The sequence below is a fragment of the Electrona antarctica genome (assembly GCF_951216825.1).
Source record: "Electrona antarctica genome assembly, chromosome: 11".
NCBI lineage: Eukaryota > Metazoa > Chordata > Actinopteri > Myctophiformes > Myctophidae > Electrona > Electrona antarctica.
In genome coordinates this window covers 5,215,033-5,235,829 of record NC_136792.1, presented here as the reverse complement: position 1 = coordinate 5,235,829, position 20,797 = coordinate 5,215,033, and the positions used below count along the sequence as shown (strand labels likewise).

At 42.2% G+C, this 20,797-nt stretch overlaps 2 protein-coding genes across 4 annotated transcripts in view; both read right to left on the bottom strand.

Annotated features, from left to right (window-relative positions):
• st14a (ST14 transmembrane serine protease matriptase a) overlaps positions 1-11,407 on the bottom strand; it is a 37,209-nt gene extending 25,802 nt beyond the window's left edge. The window contains exons 1-3 of the mRNA XM_079513487.1: positions 11,011-11,407; positions 2,027-2,186; positions 338-468 (exon numbers count right to left, since the gene is read on the bottom strand). Of these exons, the coding sequence (XP_079369613.1) occupies positions 338-468; positions 2,027-2,186; positions 11,011-11,061 (342 nt within the window). The 5' untranslated portion in view covers positions 11,062-11,407. The remainder of the gene's footprint in view (positions 1-337; positions 469-2,026; positions 2,187-11,010) is intronic.
• Positions 11,408-14,803: 3,396 nt separating this feature from the next.
• aplp2 (amyloid beta (A4) precursor-like protein 2) overlaps positions 14,804-20,797 on the bottom strand; it is a 64,281-nt gene continuing 58,287 nt past the window's right edge. For all 3 annotated transcript variants that reach the window (XM_079514388.1, XM_079514389.1, XM_079514390.1), the window contains 2 exons: positions 19,056-19,211; positions 14,804-16,401 (listed from right to left, as the gene is read on the bottom strand). In XM_079514388.1, the coding sequence (XP_079370514.1) occupies positions 16,300-16,401; positions 19,056-19,211 (258 nt within the window). In that variant the 3' untranslated portion in view covers positions 14,804-16,299. The remainder of the gene's footprint in view (positions 16,402-19,055; positions 19,212-20,797) is intronic.

Here is a 20,797-nt window from a genome sequence, read left to right as displayed (position 1 = left end):
TGAGTAGGGCATTCACTTCTAGTCATTTTTACTAGTTGACTAGTTGCCTAGTCGACTAGTTGTTTAACTACCCATTATGTAAATAAATAAAAATAAAAATAAATACATTGGTGACTATAACTATAATCTACCTGATCTTGAGGCCTACAAAATCGGGGGGGGGGGGGGGGGAATTAAAAAATAAAATAAAATAAAACTTTTTTTAATTTATTTTTCTTATCAACTAGTCAACTAGTACCAACAAGGTCAACTAGTGGATTTACTAGTCGACTAGTAAACTAGTCGACTAGTTGCTTAATGCCCTATCTGTGAGACACGGGACACGGAGCGGCCTTACCTGTGTGACCACCTGGCGAGCCAGGGCTTTGAACTCTGAGCTGTCTGGTTTCTCATAGTCGTTCACAAACACCTGGTTGGTTATCCTCATGGAGCCGCTGTACATCTTCTTCACACGTATGTCTTTACGGACTAGAATGGTTACAAAAGGCATATATTATACAGTATGTTATGTTAAGGTGACTTCAGACCAAACAGACTTGTTCAGACTAGTTAAAACTGTCAGATTGCAACAGACTAGCATTTTCTGATCAGCACAAAACCAGTCTGCCGACGAAAGATTATTTTCGCCCATGCAAATGGCAGAAAGCAGCGCTGGTTTGCAGTGTTGCCAGTTCTGCTTATTATAAGCAACTTTGGGCTGGTTTTCCTGTAACATAGCTTAATATTCATAGACTCCTCAGTGCTAGGTTAAAAACAGGCTGAGCAAGGGGGGGGGGGGGGACATCTTAACCAGACCTCAGCTGGGGAAGGCTATCTTGAAGAGGTGGGTTTTGAAGGAGATGAGGGAGGGGGCAACTCTGAGATGACTGGGGAGTTCATTCCAGAGGTTGGGGGCAGAAACATAGAAGGCTCTGTCCCCCCAGGTGATTTACACTAGAAAGCCGGTTTTCTGAGTTCTGGAGTTCAACTGTCTCAGATACCACGTGAAGAATTAAACTATTTAGCATGGAGAATAGTAACAGGAGAGCCGATAGAATGAATCGCTTTGCAGGAAAGTAACCTTGATGCATTGCAATAACAGCCAGAGATGGATGGGTTTAGGCATTAGTTTGTGGTTTAATTAAGTAATTGTATTTAAAGTGCTGCATGTTAGCATGGTTTAGACATGGTTTTGGTGGCGTTAATGTAGCAACTGTCTGGATCCCCAGAACCATAATATACCATCTGGTACTGGGTCTGGATCCCCAGAACCATAATATACCATCTGGTACTGGGTCTGGATCCCCAGAACCATAATATACCATCTGGTAGGGTAAGACACTAGCAGTATAGTATCTGATCCAGTTTTTTTAGAACCACGGCTACAAGGCCATCTATGTTATTTCTTAGCTGAAGGAAGAGCTGCAATAGAGCAAAGAAAATCTTTACATATCATTTGTTATTCTCTGAAGCAAAATTGTTCCTGTGGCGACTGAAGAGGTCGTTAGAAATCAGACTTTGACACTTCACTAGGCGGGGGGGGGGGGGGGGGGGGGAGGACTACTCACAGTGGAAATGCCAGACCAACAGGCCAGTCATAAGGGGGGGGGGGGGGACTACTCACAGTGGAAATGCCAGACCAACAGGCCAGTCATAAGGGGGGGGGGGGGGGGGGGACTACTCACAGTGGAAATGCCAGACCAACAGGCCAGTCATAAGGGGGGGGGGGGGGGGGGGGGGACTACTCACAGTGGAAATGCCAGACCAACAGGCCAGTCATAAGGGGGGGGGGGGGGGGACTACTCACAGTGGAAATGCCAGACCAACAGGCCAGTCATAAGGGGGGGGGGGGGGGGGGGACTACTCACAGTGGAAATGCCAGACCAACAGGCCAGTCATAAGGGGGGGGGGGGGGACTACTCACAGTGGAAATGCCAGACCAACAGGCCAGTCATAAGGGGGGGGGGGGGGGGACTACTCACAGTGGAAATGCCAGACCAACAGGCCAGTCATAAGGGGGGGGGGGGGGGGGGGGGGGGCTACTCACAGTGGAAATGCCAGACCAACAGGCCAGTCATAAGTGCAACGACGGCGGCGAAAATCACGACGCCGATGACAGCCCCGACCCGGCCAGGACCCTTCTTCTTCTCCAACTTCTTGGTGTCCGACGCTGGCAGGAACTGTTCATTGGTGTCCCAGTCCATGTCCTGGAAGAGACACAAAGACCATGAGGACTAGGATCATTGAACTATTAAAATGCATCTTCCTTTCTGTATCAACCCCACAAAAGGAATTTGCACTGGCAGCAACTGGTGACAGAGGAAAACAAGGTATAGAGGGTATGCAAATGACATCATCGTACCTGGAAGTTATGCGGGAACGCCCACTGAGTGGCAAAAAACTACTTTCTGGCCTTGACAGCCCATTCATCCAAACAGAAAAGTCCTGTCTGATTGCATTCAACAATGTTAAACTCACCAACATTGCAGCTGTACGAAAAGCTTGAATTATCCTCTATCTGCAACGTTTGCGTTTCATAAAAATCCACCATAGAAACGCTATGAGCTACTTTCTGTCAAGAAATGCCCTGCATTTGATTAAGTGTCAGACTTTGGAAGTGCTTGTTTTCAATAACACAACATTTTGCTGCCTCCTGCATTATGTGACATTTAGAATCAGGTGCTACGCAGGACGGTTGAGTGATTTCCAACGAGCGCTTCCAAACTCCAACACTCCATGCTGCTCAATGTTTTGCCACTCAGTCTAGATGAGGGGGGCGTGTCCTGATGGGAATACTCATTCCCATCAGGACATACTCTCTATACTGTAGGTTCAGATGAAGATACACAAATCACAACGAGGTGTTTGTCAAACTGGCTTCTTGTGTGGTGAGTGACACACGAGTCAACATTTCTTTTGTCGTTGTTTTTACATGCATACATTAAACCCATTTTGATGGTGACTTTGATTGGTGTTTTAAACATTATGTTATAATTTAGCTATTGAAAAATAGCAGATCTACAAGCTCATGGCGCACTACGAGCTTGTAGGTCTGCTATTTTTGAAAAATCTTTAAAATGTGGCGCAAATCATTGAATATATATTTCAGAGCGAACATTTTTAACTAAAATATTTGCTTCTGGGGTGTCCCTGGAACTACATATTTTGAGATGGGGGTCCGTGGCCCAATAGAGAGAATTCTGGAGGTCCTTGACATGAAAAAGGTCTCACCACTGACATAGAAACATGGGTTTTTGAGGAAAAAAAAATAGGATTTAGAAGCGTTTTCTTTTAATCGACCTCAGTCCAAAATGGGTTAAACTAAACTTCCTGTGTTTCACTTTCACTTCTCCAGGTATTTCCAGGTTGTGCCGACTGTGATGAGAATAGAGCTGAAACATAGATTATGTAAAGTCATCTTGCACTTGTCAGTCACACGTAATATTGCAATAGCAATATTCAATCATGTACAAGAAAATGTAGCCAATAATGGCATGGCTCTTGAACAGCACAGGCTATTCCTCTTCTAATATATCAAACTGAACGGTAGCAACTAGGAAGGAACAATCATGTTTGTTTGCCTCTTTGAAATACATGCATCTCAAGGGGCTTATCTAAATACAATTTCAATATATATTTGGAGGCAACTCAAATGATCTTTGAAGACGGTATGGAAGGAATGTTTCTCTAACAATGTAGCTTTCGGTTAGACGAGATAAGATGCTATCAGGGGGGCGTACTGTACTGTACTGTGTGTGTGTTTGTATTTTGGGAATGTGCCACAAGGCTTTACTTTCCTGACCTACAGCTTGGTTTTAAACATTACATTATCCATATAATAAAATGTTTACATCTTTTTTTAATTTTAACCTGTGGTTATGATGGGGCATACCATGGGATAGTAAAAATGATAATGGATACAACTAAAAATGCATTGAAAACATGGATCAAATTATAAAAAACAAGGAATTTTAAATCTACAATCCATAAGATGCATGTCTTTCCTGGGTATTAACCCATTTTGGGCAGGAACCCCTTTTAGTGTTTTAAACATGTTATAATTTAGCTATTGAAAAATAGCAGACCTACGTAGCAGACCTCGTAGCGCGCCACTCGGTGGCGCGCTACGAGCTTGTAGGTCTGCTATTTTTGAAAAATCGTGAACATATTTATTTCAGAAAACTGGAGGATTTAGAAGATTTTTTTTTAAATGTTGAGGTCAGGCCTAAATATGGGAGACAATTTGTACTTGTGAGTCAAGACGGCATGCTCGCTTTGTCAGAGGAGACTTTATAGTATCTGTCAAATAGTACTGTTAAAAACACAGGGTCTATATTTCTCAATAGAAGAGCAGGGGAAGCAAATCACGTCTCATCTCTGCAGATCTGCTAGCTATACAATTAACTTATAAAGATTTGTAAAAATATATATATAAATAACATATTCAGTATTCAAGTAATGCAAGAAAAACAGTAAAGAAATCACACTCGTGAAGTGACGCGCGCTCACTGTATTTATATTGGCCACATTTAGTGCTCTAAAACAAATATTAAAGTCCATAGACTTGGCTGCCATCTATATTATCTAAAATAATCATTTTAGTAATTGGAAATAAAGGTAATGGGTCGCACGCGTCCAAGACTGCGTTTTAGTTTTTATTCTTGCATGATGAATCAGAGACAAACGTTTTAGTTTTTATTCTTGCATGATGAATCAGAGACAAACGTTTCGGCTATCCAGCCTTCATCAGTAACACCCATGTGACCCGTTACCTTAATTTACATAATATGATTTGAACGGGTAACGCACCATAAGTCAGAGCGCGGTGGTCACAAGAAACGTTATCTAGTAATTGTGTCCTCAAAATGACAAGGAATTGGAAAAGACGGAATTGGTGCAGAAATTGGCGCTGTGACTGGCTGGAAGTGGAAGGTGTGTCATTCTGCGCTGTGATTGGCTGAGCATCGCATAACAGGGGACAACACCCGTTATGTGGCAGATAGAGGGGGGAGAGAGAGAGAAGGGCGAGAGAGGAGCCGAGAGAGGGGGGTGGTGGGGCATAATCTTCAAAAGCCATTACCACGCACCACAAACTAAGGCCCAATCCTCAATCTTAGGTGGGATGTCTGTATTCCTCTAAATCTATGTTAAAAAATGCCAAATCGACATTAAAAAAAGAACACATTTTAAGTCTCACTCTTGCCTTTTTTCTGAAACTTGGCAGCCCTAGGCCCGCCACCGCCGCCCCTCGAAAACAACACAGGAGAGGTCAGGCGAGGAAAGAGATATACATGTTGCACACTTTGTAGATAAAGTCGAACTGACAGTGAGTGACAATTGCAGTTCTGCAAGTAAACAATGGCACCGTGGAATGACTGACTGACTGTCTGTCATCAATGTTTAGTGATCGTCAAGAATGACCCTCCAAATGAGAAGGGACAGTTTCACTTCCCATCTCCATCTGTCCATTATGGCTGCATTATTGCAGGGTGCGTTCCACATGACATGACTCACACAGCGGTGTGCTTGTTTGTGAGGTAACGAGGAGGAGAGCGGGGGAGGGAGAGACAGAGACGGGGTAGGGAGAAGAAAAAAAAGTTTCAGTTCTGACATTTCCTGTCAAACCTGCTGGAGGCAACCCTCTGCTGCTGGTGTAGGCAGGAATCACAACAGGTTTCTGTAGACTCTAGGCTCTACGAAACAAACACCCAGCATAGCCACTGCCAGACATTCTGGGCCTCCTTAAAGGAGAATTCCATGCTAGAAGGCTTTTTTGCCTTTCTTACCTTTCTTTGTAGTCGTTACGTCCCCACCAAAGAGGTCCAGGTGTTTTTTTGTGCAAAAACTCCTTATTGGCTATTTCCCCTACCATAAGCCCTCAATGAATTGCATTGAATGGGGTTATTTCCATCGAAATAAGTAGTAAAGTGTGCCGCTTGGGATATTATTTACATTATGAAGAGAGGATATATACAAAAAAATTATACTTTTGAGCGATGGAAATAAGCGAATTAGCACAACACCCCATAGCCCCATTCAATTCCCATTCAATTCAATGCAATTCATTTAGGGCTTATGGTAGGGGAAATAGCCAATAAGGAGCTTTTGCACAAAATAACACCTGGACCTCTTTGGTGGGGACTTAACGACTACAAAGAAAAGTAAGAAAGCCTTTTAGTATGGAATTCTCCTTTAACCTCTTTCAACCTGGCGTCCCTTCCCTATTTAGGGCATGTCATTATAGGTGAACATTGTCAAAGCATTTCTGTATACTAGTATACAGAAACTATACCCACAAGCTCATTGTGGGTATAGTTTGGGCCCATGTGGTATGATGCAACCTAACCATTTGGCTAGGGTTATAATTCTTCTTAATTACAGTATTGTGGTTTTATTCAGGTGACACAAGACTGAATGGTTTATATACAGTCACAAGTCAGTCTCTAAACGTCTGACCTAACTAGAGGCTGAAGATAATCTCCCAGGTTTCGTTGTAAAAACTGGGTGGAAACATTTAACCATTTAGACCTGGAACACCTGTTCGTCGTTATTCCTTTCAATCCGGAAACACCTATGTATAACATTTTTATACGTGTGTGTGTGTGTGTGTGTGTGTGTGTGTTCACCTCAACTGAACTATTAACAAGAAGTGTGTGCAGAGGCTGTTTAACAGAGAAGATTGTGTGCACATCTCAATCTCTATTTAGGCCAGGCGCTGGATGACAGGCATCAAGGCAAAAATCAAGGAAAATAAAGAACATCTATTCTACACACTAGTTTCTAGAGAACTAGTTTCTAAAGAACATCTATTCTACACACTAGTTTCTAGAGCTCCGAGACTTACTTTATTTATAGGCAACAAATTGCAACGTTTTGACCTACTAGGTCTTCATCAGGCAAATCAATTTGGCTGATGTTCTTTCTCTTCCCAGAGGCTGTTTAAGCCATGAAATGCCACATTTTGTCCATGGGCATTGATGTGAATAGGTTTACAATGTAATGGGTCACGGGTCCCAGGGCTGGTCTTTTAGATGGGTCCCAGGGACATTTTATGAGTGTTTTAATCAATATTGACATTTTTACCTTGACTTCTGACCAGTGAATGACTACCAACCTACACTATAATGTCAGACATTGAGTTAAAAGGAGAATTCCATGCTAGAGGGCTTTCTTACCTTTATTTGTAGTTGTTACGTCCCCACCAAAGAAATAATATCCCAAGCGGCACACTTTACTACTTATTTCGATGGAAATAAGCGAATTAGCACAACACCCCATAGACCCATTCAATTCAATGCAATTAATTGATGGCTTATGGAAGGGGAAATAGCCAATAAGGAGTTTTTGCACAAAAAAACACCTGGACCTCTTTGATGGGGACGTAACAACTACAAAGAAAGGTAAGAAAGGTAAGAAAGCCTTCTAGCATGGAATTCTCCTTTAAAAGATACATTTCTATGGCGTTGCCTTGCGAGTTGATGCACTTTTCCACTCTTTTGTTTTTCAGCCAGGTGAGTCCCATACCAGCATTGAGATGGTTATCTCTTTTACAAGGGATCCCAGGCCATGTACTGTAAGTGATCGGGATTTCAACATAAAATACAATAAAACCACAAAGACTTTAAAAGTCAGGTTTCAAAAGTAAACTTTTAAAAACATCCCCCCAAACGGTCTGATATGCTCCAGTTTAATGTCTTTCTGGAGCCGAATCCAGGGCCATGATGGAGCATAAAGGAATAACAACCTAACCATCATCTTAAAAATGCTGTAGTCATTGCAGACACAGTGACATACATACAAATGTACAGACCGAGAGCCCCATTACAGTAGTTTTGCAATCTCTTCACGGCTCAATTTAAACTCCAGCAGTCTTGACTTGTAGCAGGGCAGAGTGTCATATCAGAATATCAGAAGAACTAGTCATTCCGCTGTGTCGTGTCATCTGTCTATCAGCACATTAGGCTCTGGGCAATTAGCGGAAAATGTATCCACATTTAGAACCTGTCACTGACTTAATCATGCTCATGCCAGGTTAATCGGATTATCGAGAAGCAGGTTTTTGGGGGATTCATTTTTTCTTGTATATCACAAGCAACAAATCAACATGAAAATATGAGTGACCTTTCGTGCCTGGACAAGTGAAAGGCAAAATGTACTTGTCCGAAGGACGAGCATCTCACAACGTTATTGCCAACACCGTCTGCATATTGATACTGCAGTCAGTGCACAGGTTGAAAATACTCCTGGGCCTCAACCAGGCCTGCACTCCGTCTGTGAATGACGATCAATCATTAAGCCATCATTTCCTAACTCAATTACAACATTTATTGCAAGCTGTCTCTTTGTGTACAAATGAAATCCTCAGTGTTGTAATTTAACTCAGAATACTGTGTTAGTCTGTGTATTACTAATAATGGAACCGGGCCTGTAACTCTGAAGAGAGAACAAATGGTCCATGTGTGTACGGCAGTGGTTCCAAAACTTTTTCATGTCAAGGACCCCCGAATTGACACTAATTAGCCCCGCGGACCCCCATTTGAAAAGACATGCCAGGGACCCCCATAAGAGAAGATTTTCACGGCTCTAGCAGTGATTCTCAACCCGTTTAATTTCAAGGACCCCCCCCAGTTTGACATGCATTAGTCTATACAGACCACAATTGAATGGCATTTCTGTCTCTGGGACCCCCGATTTATATTGTAAAATCAATGTTATTTTAACTCTGGGAGTGTACAAATGGAACGGTTCCATTTGTACACTCTCTGAGTTACAGACCCATAATGCTCCATTTGGTTCCAAACTGTCATTTAGCTGGGGACCCCCTGGAACTCCCTCAGGTACCCCTGGGGGTCCCCGGACCCCACTTTGGGAACCACTGGTGTACAGTCAAAGTACACGCTCTTCAGAGTTAAAAACCTACTCCTACTGTAGCCGCAATTTGCAACTCTAGATTTTTTTATAATGTGATGAATCTAGAGTTGCAATACCCTCCATTGAATCCCCACTCAAAAAAGGAAAAAAAAGAAAAGAAAAACAAGCTCGGCAGATTGAAAGAGGATAATTCAAGCTTGGACTACAGCTTCAATGTTGGTGAGTTTAACGTTGTTTAAGACAAACAGATCTCAAACCAAATTGGATGAGTAGGGAGTCAATGGAGGGTATTGCAACTCTAGATTCACCACATTATAAAACAATCTAGAGTTGCAAATTGCGGCTACTCCTACTGTATATAGTTTTGCCGTCTTTTTGCTCTGACTGCAAGGCGCTGTGGCATAGAACCATGTCAGTGAGTCAGCACTGATTGTCAGATCTATTTTTATCCCCACACTATGTGAGGGTGTGGACTGTTATTCTTCTCATGACATTGTATTGGGAGGATGGACTCTCGAGTCAACATGTCACAACACGACGGCCCAACCGGAATCCAGGCATTGGCACCTCATTCAGTTGACTGAACTGAACTTCTATGCAACCATACACTACAGAGACATTGTAGAGTGGATTTGGTGCGGTGGCTGCAGTCCAACGTTATAATAATGACTAAAGTAGCAATAATGTCAAAAGTATAACATAGGACAATATAGGATCTAGCTTAACAGCTACTGTACACATATTTCTTGTTTTATTGTATACACATATCTCATTCAGTTGACTGAACTGAACTCCTATGCAACCATACACTACAGAGACATTGTAGAGTGGATTTGGTGCGGTGGCGGCAGTCCAACGTTATAATAATGACTAAAGTAGCAATAATGTCAAAAGTATAACATAGGACAATATAGGATCTAGCTTAACAGCTACTGTACACATATTTCTTGTTTTATTGTATACACTACAGTAGCCTACTAGTATTCTATCTTGTGCATACTTATAGCCCCAATATGTTCCCTCAGTCCCTACGCTCATTCTGTAGGAGCTACAGAATAAGCGTAGGGACCGATGGAACATATTGGGGCTACATACTGTATTGTTGTGTCAGTTATTATCTTGTCACACCAATATTTTGCTGCTAGTGTGAGTGAGTGACGGATATAGTATACCCCGATTGATTGATCAAATAATGTGTTGTAGTACACCACCCTCATTTATAAATGAATGATTTTCTTTTTTTGAATTATCATGCAAGACTTTCGTGTTCAAATGACAGGACAAAAACCGAGGCAGTAGCTCAGGGACCAAGTATTGACTGCATACATTAATATACTTTTCAGAGACGTTACTATATGATCATAGTAACTGCCAATTAATGATGTGAAGATTGAGCTATAACTACTGATGCACCTTCTTGGATGGTCTGAAATAATTACATGGCAAAGGTTTTGTATTTCTCAGAGTGGACTAGTGGTCGATTTCATTCATTATTAACAGAACAATGAAAGCATCTTTAGACAAACCAGGCAGTGTGCCAATAGTGAGTTTTGTGACAGAGCTGGAGTTAACCTACAATTAAACTTGTACAATGATTGCCAAAGTTTTTGAAGTGGGGTTGGATTTGAAACACTGGCATGTTTGATTCAAGAATCTCAAAATGCAGTCTCTGGACCAGGGATATGCCCTAGCAAGTAGCAACCTTATGGGTGAGGGTCTGGAAGTGTAAAGCAGAGAATGCGCAAATATCCCATCATTTTATAGTGAAAATTGGGGTCAGAGATAAACCAAACAAACCAAATGGGGGAGGGGGATCTGAGCACTGGTCCCCTAGGGCCTACCCAGCTAATAGTAGTCCATACCGGTATATAGAAGTGTCTATTTGTACGTCTCTAAATGTTTTGATGAATTGAACAAGGTGGACCCTCTTGTAAACAAGTCCACTCACAGTTAACAGTCTTTGTATTGAGTTTGTGCTTGAAATGTACTGTAATTCTGCAAACTGTTAATAAATATTTCAATCAATCAATCAAAAATCAAATTGGGGGTCCCATTAAAAAGTTCGAGATGCACACCAGAAAGATCGAGACACAAAAAGCTAAGGGTAAATACACGTACATCGAAATCACTCTTCTTAACACAAGGCACACAATAACTTACCGATCTGACAGACTTGGGCGTGTATCTCATTCCACTGTCCGTGTAGTCCATCTTGTTAAAGAGTCAAAACAAGTCTCTTAATGTTGTTAATGTTAATGAGTGTTGTAACCTAAGGTTGCAACCAACAAGGTGAACCTGTCGCGAGGCCTGTCGTGGTGTCGGACGGTCGTCACACCAGAAAAGATCCTCGCTTGTTTGGTCACCAACAACAACCAGCCCTGGGGTAAAAAAAAAACTCCAGGTGACAAATCCTTGTGGTTTTACAAACTGCAACCAGAAAAAGAATATATATTTAAAAACGCTCGTTCTCACAGATTCAATCGAGCCGTGTGTCCTCAGTTCCGTTCCTGTGTGGTCTGAATTGTGACCATAAAAAGGGAGGTTACCTGTTTGGAGGTTTTTCCGGGTGCTTGATGTTTCAGTGGGCGTGTCCTCCATCACGACTACCTGACGCACCAGGTGCAGTCTCTGGACCGTAGAGATCAGTTTGCCTTGCACACTGCAGATCCGGTCCAGAGCGGATACGGAAAAGGCTCCGCGTTTGCGCTCATGTGTGTGTGTGTGAGCATTATTTACCGGATACAGTAGGATCTGAGCACTGAACAGTACCAGACAGAAACCTGCCGGTGACGCGTAAGGCTAAAGCAGAGTCTCCACTTCCTGGGAGAAGAGGCTGACTGACTGCTGACACTACACTTATACAGATCACCATAACATTTAGAGCAGTAGTCAAATGAATTAATTTGAATACTGCTCAAAGACTATAGGCCTACTGTGTGTGGACTGAACTTCAAGCTAATAACGCGTCATTGGTTCACTTCACTTCTTATTTATGATCAACCGTGTTGTTATTTTATTTGTGTGTGTGTGTGTGTGTGTGTGTGTGTGTGTGTGTGGAGGGGGGGGGGGGTTACTGGACGCCTTATCAGACGACGTCACACTGATAAGAAACGGCATGCGCCCGCATAAAGGCAGCAGAAGAACACCACCTCTCATAAGATGCAATAGAAAAGTTCTAACTGCACTCACGTGTAAAAAATGCACCATCAAACTTTCAGATGCTGTTTTTCTCCCAGTGTGGAGGAAGAATGATTAGGATTTTTATTGTGATCTCTCGCCCTTGAAATATATAATCCTTGGTTTCTGTTGTGTTTGAACAATAATAGCAATTCAAAACCACACCTCCAGTCGCTGTCATAAGAACGGGAGGTGCGCTCATGAACACTACAGCAGAGCCTATTTGTGCACGGCTGCACGCGCACCTGCAGTCCATCAAGTATAATTTATGCTTCGTCCCGCGATGGTGTCGCGCACGCAGACCTCTACGCTCACAACAGTCGCATCTGCGATGCGATGTGAGCTTGTATATCAGCTGTTCTCTGTGCGCAATACTGTTGGGCTTTGAAGTATAAATGTCTCCTAGGGTGCATCTCACTAGCCAACTCACAAGAGGAGGTGGCAGCGGTGGCCGAACGGATAGCGGAGCGGTCTTGATACCGGAAGATCGCCAGTTCGAATCAGCGGTCCGACACGTTCAAATTACCACCGCTGAAGTGCCCTTGAACAAGGCATTGAACCACTACGATGAAATGTGTTCTATGAGCAGGGCCTGGCTGGAAACAAGTTCTTGAGCTTAGCCCAGATACCCTGGGTAAATATAGTAATCATTTCATTTCATTTCAGGTTGAATGGACTGAAACCAGCGCTCCCCAAAACAACATGTTTGGAGATCTGTTGGGAATTGATTACATGAAACAGTCACCCGTGCGCCCAGTCTCAATGTTTGTAAACAAATAATTGTCTACACTAGTATCTATGATATGAGTGAGTATGTCTATTGGTGAGTCATGTTGTTTCTGGGATAAATAACTCACTGAGTACAACAGTATCTATGAGTGAGTATGTCTATTGGTGCGTCATGTTGTTTTTCTGGGATAAATAACTCACTGAGTACAACAGTATCTATGAGTGAGTGAGTATGTCTATTGGTGAGTCATGTTGTTTTTCTGGGATAAATAAGTCACTGTGTCACTCACAGGTTTCTGTTTCGGTTAAGAAAGAAGGATCTTACAGGATGCAGCAGGCAGCTATGTTCAGATATGGAGATCGAATCCATTGACTCCTTCAAAACCGCTCTCAAAGGGCACCTACGGATGGCTGAAATTCGAAACTGGCCCCCGTAAAATCTGAATCCCCCCCCCCCCTTTTCCCCTCACTGTATATGTTTCTTTTCCCTTTTTACCTCCATTATGATGAATTCCTGTTGTTCTGTGTCTATATAGAAGTGTCTATTTGTACGTCTCTAAATGTTTTGATGAATTGAACATGGTGGACCCTGTTGTAAACAAGTGTAATGCTTAATTGGGTCGTCCACTCAGTTAACAGCCTTTGTAGTGAGTTTGTGCTTGAAATGTACTGTAATTCTGCAAACTGTTAATACAATTTTCAATCAATCAATCAAGATAATGTGGCTCAATATTGAATGCATAATAGAAAGAAAAGCATAGGCTATAATTAATTCATATGATGCATCATTTCATAAAAAGTGAATATATTATATTGTCCTCAGATTATGTATATTTTTTTGTGTGTGTGTGTACAGTAGGCCCACACACACACACACACACACACACACACACACACTGTAGCCTATATACCCCCCCCACACACACACACACAGCACTGTATTGTATACCCACTAAAATAAAAGACGCAGGACCAGTTTATGGAAGTTGTGAGTTTATTGACGTGTCGTCGTCCCCCTCCCCCCCCCCCCCCCATCCCATCCCCTCCCCTCCCTAACCATAAATCTGTTTCCATTGGAGTGTCAATCAAATTTGTATCACTAATATGTAGAATATATTAGTTCCCAACCCCCTCCCACAATCAAGCAGGCAATTACAAGGTCGAAGCTGTTTGGGTGCATAGTGAGACAGTCACATACGGAAATACTGTCACAGGAAGAGACAAATAGAAAACAAGAAAAACAAAACTTAAAAATATATATCATATAATTTCATATAAGAACAATGCACACCACGGGTTGTCCTCTGGAAAAGCCATGATTGCAACATCAACTATACATACAAAGACAATACTAAGAGAAAGAAAACGCAGGATTCTAGAATTCAGTTTTTACTTGTTTGTGCCATTCTCTACCTGTAAAAATACACAAAGTTTATAGCTTTTAATCAGAAACCAGCTCTCCAAGCCTTCTGTCCTGTCTGCTTGCCTACACGGCCCCCAGCTCCCAGTAAGCTCTCACTGGCAAAAAACAAATAACAGGAGTCTTTGGATAAGTGAAGGAGAAAAAAAAAAAGAAAAGAAAGGAAAAACTTCATACATGAAGATAGCGATTTCCCACTAATAATATGAAAGTTTACAATCGGTTAACTCAAACACTTTGTGTCAAACCAATTTAGCAATGGCCGCCGTTTAGTGAACACTGCTACGATCTCACACGGCTCCATTGGTCTCCCCCACCCCATTGTTCTGTGCCTTCGGACCAGCAAAGCAAACAGTTATTCGTGACGTGTGTAACATGTCCCACTTTTACTGTCAGATTCAGTTCCTGCTCTCCCTGCCAGTTCTGGGCATTTTGTTTTTTGCTTCAATTCATTTTGTGCAAAAAGAAAGGTTACTTTCTGGCATACATATTGTTACCCGTCATTCCTCTCTGCTACTGCTTGTATATGGGAGCTTTTCAGGGACAAAAATATGAAAAAGAAACACCTTCCATGATACATTCACCTATGCAACACATGTCAATATATGAATAACTTCATTCATTTAATTTGTTTGTTTGTGACTGTGTGTGTGTGTGTGTGTGTGTGTGGGGGGGGGGGGGGGGGGGGGGGGTTCTAACATTCGTTTGGATATGGGCTGAAGGTAGGTTCTGTGAGATATAACTGAGCTGGGGGCCTGTTTCTCTTTCTGACAGTATATGCCTGCTTGCTTGCTTGCTTATAAATGCTTAATTTATACTCTGTCGGAGATAGCCGACCTACGAGCTCACATCACGACACATTGTGAGCTCGTAGATGTGGCACAACACGATCATACTATTATAACAAAGTATAAATCAGGCTTTACACAACGTGTGACTGTCGAGCGTCGAACCGCAATCCCCAGTCGCAGCCTCTTCCTTGGAAAAAAGGTGGAATAAAAACATCTACTCTTTATATATATATATATATTTATATTTAAACTGTATATGCATGTCTTTTCGTTTGTTATCATAACAAAGAACGGAAAGTAAATAATTCATGATTTGTATTTTCTTTTCTTTTTTTCCCTCGTTTCGTGTTTCACTATACATTTTTTATTGGTACAAAGAACCTTCATATACAAGCAATCTATTGAGAAGAAAAAAGAAAAAACAAAACAAAAAACACCAATTATTATTATTTTTTCTTTAGCTTGTAGAGAAAAAAAAAAAACATCTGAAACTGGACACTCACACAGGAACAGGAAGTGTAGTGTCTGTCTATGTAGTCTTAGGGTGCGTTCGGGAATGCGCACCGGGAATGTGGTCAGTTTGTTGAGTGTGGTGGGCGGTGACGTCACAGAGTGCCTTATTTACCAACGACCACAGCTGTGACGCATTCACACCGCCGACACCGGACAACCCCAGCTTCAGGGTAGGGTCGCTCAGTGCGGGCACTCGGCACACCCGGTGCGCAAGCGCACTGGATTTTCGAACGACAACGCACCGAGTGCACTGAATAAACGAACGACAAGAGAGCACACCAGTGCGTTCAGGGCGCATTTCCGAACGCACCCATAGTTGCGATTGAATGATGGTCGTTCAAAATACATTTCACGTTAAAGTTTCGGCGCCGTTCGCCGCGCACTTAAAACAAATCAAAACATCCGAAGAAATGTTATACACCTTGATCTGATAATACCTGTATTCATAATTACAGATTTATTCTTTTCTTTTTTTTTTTCCTCTTTTCTTTTCTTGCTGAATCACATTTTCCTGAAGGCAAAATGTAGATAAATCACCTTTTTCAAAAAAAAAAAAAAAGTAAACACATGATCAAAACAAAAGAGCTCTATCGTACAATAGTAGCAGTAGTAGTAGTAGTAGAAGTAGTAGCATTATTTTTGAGGATTGTTTTTGAAACAAACCAGTAAAATGGAGTGTGGGATGTAATTCAAATGATTTTGACGATAACAATCGGGTGTTATTGGTCAGTAGTATGTTCCGCCTCTGTCCGTGGACTCCACGGCGCCCGCCCGCCCTCCCCCTCCCGCCCTCCCTCCCTCCGTCCTGTAGGGCTCAGCTTAGATCTGCATCTGCTCCAGGTATTTGTAGGTGGGGTTCTCGTAGCCGTGGTTCTGCATCTTGTTGAGGTGACGTTCCTCTGGGGTCAGCATGGGGTCAACCTGTCGCACAGAATGCAATGGGTCAGGGTCAGGACATATAACGGAACAAAGGATCGACCGGTAGTTTTTTCAAAAGGTCAATTTCGATATTATGGATACTGATTGTTTTAGACTCTAGCTGATATTTTGTGCATAATTATTATTATTATTTTTTTGGCTTTCGCCTTTATTTTATATGAAGGGACAGACAGTAGGCTGACAGGGAATGGGGAGAGAGATGGGGGGGGAAGACATGCAGTAAAGGCCGTCGGGATCGGGAGTTGAACCCGTGGCACACTGCCAGACTGGATTACCAGCCATGGTGCCTGGACCACTGAGCCATGACTAAGGCCTGTGCATAATTCTGTAACCATATGATCCCTAGAGTCCCTATTCTGGGGGTGAATATTGATGAGGCAGTATTGCTTGGTTTTCAAAATATCCGTTTTTCTTCATTTCTTGAAAAAAAAATAAATCTTTCATTTTCTGAAAAATGTACAGGTGGTTTATGTGGTTTCTTCCCGACAGCAGAGATATGCAAATGCCATCATCAACACAACGTTAGGGATAGATAGCCATATTTAGTCGATCGGTCTTACGTTGGTGTGTACTCTGAGAACTAGAACATTTGCAATTCTGGGAAATTGCAAGTGTGGTTGTTAAGTACAGTATGATGATGTATTGATCCACATGACGTCACAAGGGGCAGAATAATAACTAAATAACTAAAACTTTTTGGGGTTCTATAAACAAAGTCGGGCAACTAGAAATGCACTCTATCGAGGTGCCAACTTGCGCCTTGCACACATGGGGCTGTATTTTGCGTGTCTTAAGACCTGGAGGCGTGATCAATGCCATTTGGCTATTCTGAGTGGCCAAAGAGCATTAACCACGCCTCCAGGTCTTAAGTTAAGTAATAAGACCTGGTACTTAAGACACGCAAAATACAGCCCATGGCCTCTTGTGCGCAAGAAGAGTGCGCCATGAGGTGGCATCACCAGGAATACTGGTCCCCCATTGGCTGTTAATAATGATGTTGCCAGAGATGCTGGTCCCTGATTGGGCTACGGTCTTAAAGATGGAGTGCCGTGAGTTTTGTATTTTTTCCAATTTTGCATGTGTTTATGAGGTGACAGTACTTCATTAGAAGTACACGTTTGTGAGCCATGCGGAAAGCCGTGCCTGCTCTCCCCGCAGCTCCACCACAGCCGGCGGGGGGTGATGATGATGCAAGGCTGGTTCACTTTCCCCAGGCTAGTAACGTAATAGAAAATAAAAACTACTAATGTCTACAGAGCTTTTCATTAGGCGTATTGTACAACTGTTGTTAATGGTGTTAATTTAGAACGCCAATGACTCGACGTCTTACTGTCTGATATTTTATGAATCACGTTAACTATAGAGCCAAATCAATTTGTCTGCACTTATTTTTTACAACTTATAAGCAACTCAACTGCTTTTGATTTGGCTCTAAATTAATCGCGTGGCTGTTGAGAGCCCAGCGTTTAGGTGCATATACCTCCATAGATTACTTTATAAACAGTTTGCAGAAAAAAGCACAGGAACGTAGCCTACAGTTCAATACAAGGTCTGCTAAAAGGATTTTATAATCCAAGAAAGCACTATGGCTTGTTTCCATTAGGGTAATGGGTCCTTCATATTAAATTAATCTGAACATTAAAGACAACATTTGTCACAACAATATCATTATTGCAATGTGTACTGTATATTTAATATACAGTACAAATTGCAATATGCAGTACAAATTGCAACAATGATATTGTTGTGGTGGTTAGCTGGTGGTGGTGGTGAAGTTTAAATAATAGTGCCACCTCATAATTGTAAAGTGCATTTTCAATAATTTAATTAATTAATTTGTGTTTATTATGTACTTGGTTAGGTTAGTTATAATATAAGCATAATCTATGTCAGAAAAAAAGGGGAAAAAAATAATATTAGGATCCGTTAAGGGAACCGTTAGAAACCGGAACCGTTAAGGCGCGATTCATACTCCTATTTTAGAGCCGAATAAAAGTCGGTTCGGCTCTGTTGAGCCTACAATGTGACGTCATTTGAGGTTCGGGGGGGGCGGGTACCGTCCTAAAGTCGGCTCTTCGGTGCTACTGAAAATTTCTGACGAGCCGAAATCATTTCGGCACTACAGCGCCGAAACAGCGGTAAAATAGGAGTATGAATCGGCCCTAAGAGGGATCCGGGAAGGATCCGGAACCGTTAAAAATTAAAATCCTAACGAATCCCAACCATAGAGTATATAAAAGGATAGAGACTGAACTGGCGCGAAGCTCCGCCCCCCAGCTATTCATGTCAGTGGAAGTTGCTCAGTGGCGTTTTGAAGCACCCGGAAGACTGCCGGAAGTACCGTCTCAGAACGTCTACCTCCACATTGGACCACCAAATTTTGGTGGTCAAATGCGGAAGTGCAACCGAGCGCTCAATGTTAAAGCCCAGCTGCACGGGGTTTCCCGGTCATGAATCCACGGGTCCGCCTGTAGTCCCTCCTCCTACCACTAGGGCCCAGAGCTTCAACGTTGAATAGCCTCACTGGCCCCTTGATCCCAACCCTAGGTACAACAGGTATTGAATAACCGTGTGGGGCATCCATTCGCGACCTGTGTGGTCCCTGAGTAGTTGTTTCAACATCAGTGAGGGCTTACCTCCACGATGCCGTGACTGATGGTCCCATAGTGCCTCTTCCTCAGCAGAACCAGGCTGATCACGATCACGGTCGCTATGGCCACAGCGATCACCAGCAGGCCGATTAGGGCGCTGCTCCCGAAACTGAAGTCCTCTCCCAGTGGACGGTAAGACTCCTGATATAGGGGGCAGGACGGGCGCCAGACGGAGAGACATGAGACAAATTCATGTAAACATTATATTATATGGCCGAGTTCAGTAAGTACAGTGAGTTATGGTCAAGTAAGGTTAAGCATACATTTGGCAGGAAATTCAAAGATAGATTAACAGGACTCCTAAAATCCTTACCTAATTTTTATACTTAGTTCACTTATGAATTTGTGATTCTTCAGATTCGTTCCGATTGATTAACCTCATCCATCGCCACTAGGGGGCGCCAAAAGGCCCAGACCGCCACCATATATCCTTTATTTTATTTTATATATATATATATATATTTTTTACCATGTTATAAAACACGAAAAACACGTCCTTGGCGCTCCAGGACATCATGAAAAAGAAGTTAAATAAGTCCTTGGCGATGGATGAGTTAATAAATTAATTACGTTATTATTTTCCCCCCGTAAAAAATATAAATTTAGTTCAATCTTGTAACTGTATTACCATAATACAAAACATACAACCTTTCCAGTGACCTTACCAATAATGTTTCAAAGACAAACTGCTGGTTTACACTAGGGCAAAATTACTCATTCCCAGATGTGCTTTGCCCCCCCTCGCGTTCCTCTGCTGGTGCATGTCACTTTGATTGGGTCTCGTGTGGATAATAAGAATCCCACCCCCCCTTTTTTAAAAGGATCCCTGGCTAATAAGACAAATATGCCTTAAAACATTATACTTAAAATATTGTATATTTTTCATAAAAAGAGAATCTTTCACTCAATAGGAGCTGCTCCTGTCGCAAGTCGATGATGTCATAATGTCCATATGGTCTAGCCCTATGGAATGTATAGTGCATATGCTAATAAAAAACAACTTTATGCTTCCTAAGGATAATATGAGCATCAAAGCAATATTTTAAATACTTTTTATTAGCACGTGCATTCCATATATCCCATAGGGCTGGACCCTTAGAGTATATATGAATAGAGACGGCACCCGGATGAAACCCTGAGGCGAAATGGACATAGTGGCCGAATTTGATATTGCAGCGTGGGCCCAAACACATGAACGCGCTGGTCTGTTGACTATCATTGTGCACGTTCACGATGACACGTGAACGCTGAATGCCTGCAATGATAGTCAGCGGCAGCGCGTTCATGTGTTTGGGCCCAATCCATCCCAGAATGCACAGTGGAATCGCCTCATGCGCTTTTGAGCAACTTAATGCAAGTGGATGGGAGGAGAACTCGGGTGCCGTCTCTATTCATATATACTCTAAGGCTGGACCACACAGACATATGACATCATCAACCTGCGACATGAGCAGTTCCTATTGAGTGAAAGATTCTCTATTCATGAAAAATATAATATAATATTTTAGGTGTTTTTAATTTTTAATTTTAGTTATAGAGGGCAAGTATAATGTTTTAAGGCATATTTGTCATATTAGCCAGGGTTCCTTTTAAGGTTCTGGTTAAGGAAATTAAAAACAGAATGGTGATGTCACTGGAAACGGGGCGTCAATGTCCATGCTAGACAAAGACAAACACAGTATGTTGTGTTTACATTCCTCTAATTATGTATGCATGTTTTCACACAT